The 2,552-nt window shown below is 66.5% G+C and overlaps 1 protein-coding gene across 1 annotated transcript in view; it reads left to right on the top strand.

Annotated features, from left to right (window-relative positions):
- Window positions 1–2,252, top strand: part of fignl2 (fidgetin like 2) — a 2,419-nt gene extending 167 nt beyond the window's left edge. Inside the window, exon 1 of the mRNA XM_084462131.1 lies at window positions 1–2,252. This exon is cut by the window's left edge and continues 167 nt beyond it. Within this exon, the coding sequence (XP_084318257.1) occupies window positions 1–1,843 (1,843 nt within the window). The 3' untranslated portion in view covers window positions 1,844–2,252.
- Window positions 2,253–2,552: the final 300 nt, after the last annotated feature.

The raw sequence follows: 2,552 nt of genomic DNA, 5'->3' as shown, positions 1-2,552 counted from the left end.
CGCCTCCAACCTGCTGAAGCGCTACGCCGAGAAGTACTCCGGCGTGCTGGACTCGCCGTACGAACGCGCGCCCTCCATGGGCGCCGGCTACCCCGACGGCCCCGGGGGCTTCGCCGGCCTCAACGGCCAGAAGGTGGAGCTGGAGCCCTGGCCGCTGTCGCACGGCGAGGGAGGGTACTCGCTCGGGGCGGGGCACGACGGCCTATCGGGGCCGAAGGGCGTGGCCAGTACGGCGGGGCCGGCTAGTGGCGTGTCGGTGGCCAACAGCAGCCTCTCGGACTCCGGCTACAGCGGAAGCAGCTCCTGCAGCGGCTCCCACTCGGGCGACTACCCGCCCAGCTACGGCGCCGCCACCTACCTCCCCTCGGGCTACTGCCCCCAGCCCGGCGCCGCCCTCCCCCCCTCCTCCCTCCACGCCCTCCAGACCACCCCCACGCTGGTGCCCAGCTACGCCCCCTCCACCCCCGTCTACAACTACCCCCCCAGCAGCTACGCCCACCAGCCCAGCCTGGCCTCCGGATACAGCCACCCCTCGGCGGGGTACCTGTCGTCCGGTCTGGCCGCGCCCCTGCCCTCCCGGCCCACCGTGGTGGGGGGCAGCTACGGCTACCAGAACCCCGGCCTCGGGGGGGGCGGGGCAGGGTCCGACTCAGCGGGGTCGCTGAAGAGGAAGGCGTTCGAGATGGGCCTGGACGACGAGGGCGACGCGGGCGACGGCTCTCGCTACAGGAAGTACGGATACGACCCGATGAAAGGCGGCGGCGGGGGCGGGGATTCGCCGTACGGTGCCGGCGACAAAGGCGAGTGTCGGGGGAGCGGCTTCGGCACGGACTCTCAGGCCTTCAAGCCCAGCAAGTCCTCCTCCCAGCCCCTGGTGTCGCCCCCTTACGGCGGCGCTGGGGAGTACAGCCCCCCCGCGGCCGTGACGGGGGACGGCGGCGGCCGGGGGGGGCGGGGCTTCTCCCAGCAGCAGCAGCAGCAGCTCCGCCCCCAGGCCCACAAGCGGTCGGCGCTGAAGAGCCCCGACCTGCGGCTTCTGGAGCTGGTCAGCGGCGAGCTGCTGGACTGTAGCCCCGCCCTCTTGTGGGGGGAGCTAGCCGGCCTCGCCCACGTCAAGGCAGCGTTGGAGGAGGACGTTCTGTGGCCGGTGCTCCGCCCTAGCCCCGCACTCCGACCGCCCAGGACGCTCCTGCTGTTCGGCCCCCGCGGCGGGGGGAAGACCACCCTGGCGCGCTCGCTGGCGTCCCAGCTGGGGGCGTCGTTCTACCGCCTGTGCGGCGCCACGCTGGCGTCCAAGTGGAAGGCGGAGGCGGAGCAGATCCTGGCGGCGGCGTTGGGGGCGGCGGGGGCGGGGCCTCCCGCCGTAGTGCTGATCAGCGAGGTCGACGCCCTGGAGGAGGAGGAGGGGCTTCGGGCGGCGCTGCTCGCCGCGCTGGAGGAGGCGAGGCGGGGCGCGGGGGCCGGGCTGATGGTCCTGGTGTGCGCCACGCGGCGGCCCGACCTTCTGAGGGACGCCGTCCACCGGGGCTTCGCCAAGCGCTACCACGTGGGCCTGCCGGACGCCGGCATGCGCAGGCAGGTGATGCTGCAGGCGCTGGCGCCCAGGGGGTGTGGCCTGAGCGAGCGCGAGCTGAGTAGCGTGCTGCAGCGCACCGAGGGGTTCAGCGTGTGGGAGCTGCTTCAGCTCTGCCAGCAAGCCTCCTCCTCCTCCTCCTCCTCCTCCTCCTCCTCAAACCCCCCGGCCTTCAAAGACTTTGAGAACGCCTTCGGCAAGGTGCGCACGCACGCCGCCCCCAAAGAGATGGACACCTGTATGGAGTGGAGCAAAGGGTTCGGCCAATGAGAGGGACCCGCCGCCATGACATCACACGTCTGGGGAAGGGGGTGTTTTTGTTGTTGTAATTATTACTTATCATGCAGCCAGAAGAGTTGAGGTTCAGGAAGAAGAAGAACCAGTGAACGATGGGTTGAGGTTCAGGAAGAAGAAGAAGAACCAGTGAACGATGGGTTGAGGTTTAGGAAGAAGAAGAAGAACCAGTGAACGATGGGTTGAGGTTCAGGAAGAAGAAGAAGAACCAGTGAACGATGGGTTAAGGTTCAGGAAGAAGAAGACGACCCAGTGAACGATGGGTGAGCGGACTGGTCGGTGGTCAGTTGTTTTTCCGGGTTAAGCATGCCATGCAGTTTATTTTGCTATGAATATACACATACTGTACTTTATTTGCTATGAATATACATAAACTGTACGTTATTTTTCCCAAAGAACAAAAATAGGAAGGAGATGAGGAGTGGGACTTTGCGGGTGGGTCAGTGTGGGTCAGGGTGGGTCAGTGTGGGTCAGGGTGGGTCAGTGTGGGTCAGGGTGGGTCTTTATGGGTCAGTGTGGGTCAGGGTGGGTCAGGGTGGGTCTTTATGGGTCAGGGTGGGTCAGGGTGGGTCAGGGTGGGTCTTTATGGGTCAGGGTGGGTCTTTATGGGTCAGTGTGGGTCAGGGTGGGTCAGGGTGGGTCTTTATGGGTCAGGGTGGGTCTTTATGGGTCAGGGTGGGTCAGG

This window comes from Borostomias antarcticus (assembly GCF_949987555.1).
Source record: "Borostomias antarcticus genome assembly, chromosome: 3".
Lineage (NCBI taxonomy): Eukaryota > Metazoa > Chordata > Actinopteri > Stomiiformes > Stomiidae > Borostomias > Borostomias antarcticus.
Note: the sequence above shows the minus strand (reverse complement) of the source record. Positions and strands in the feature narration are given on the sequence as shown.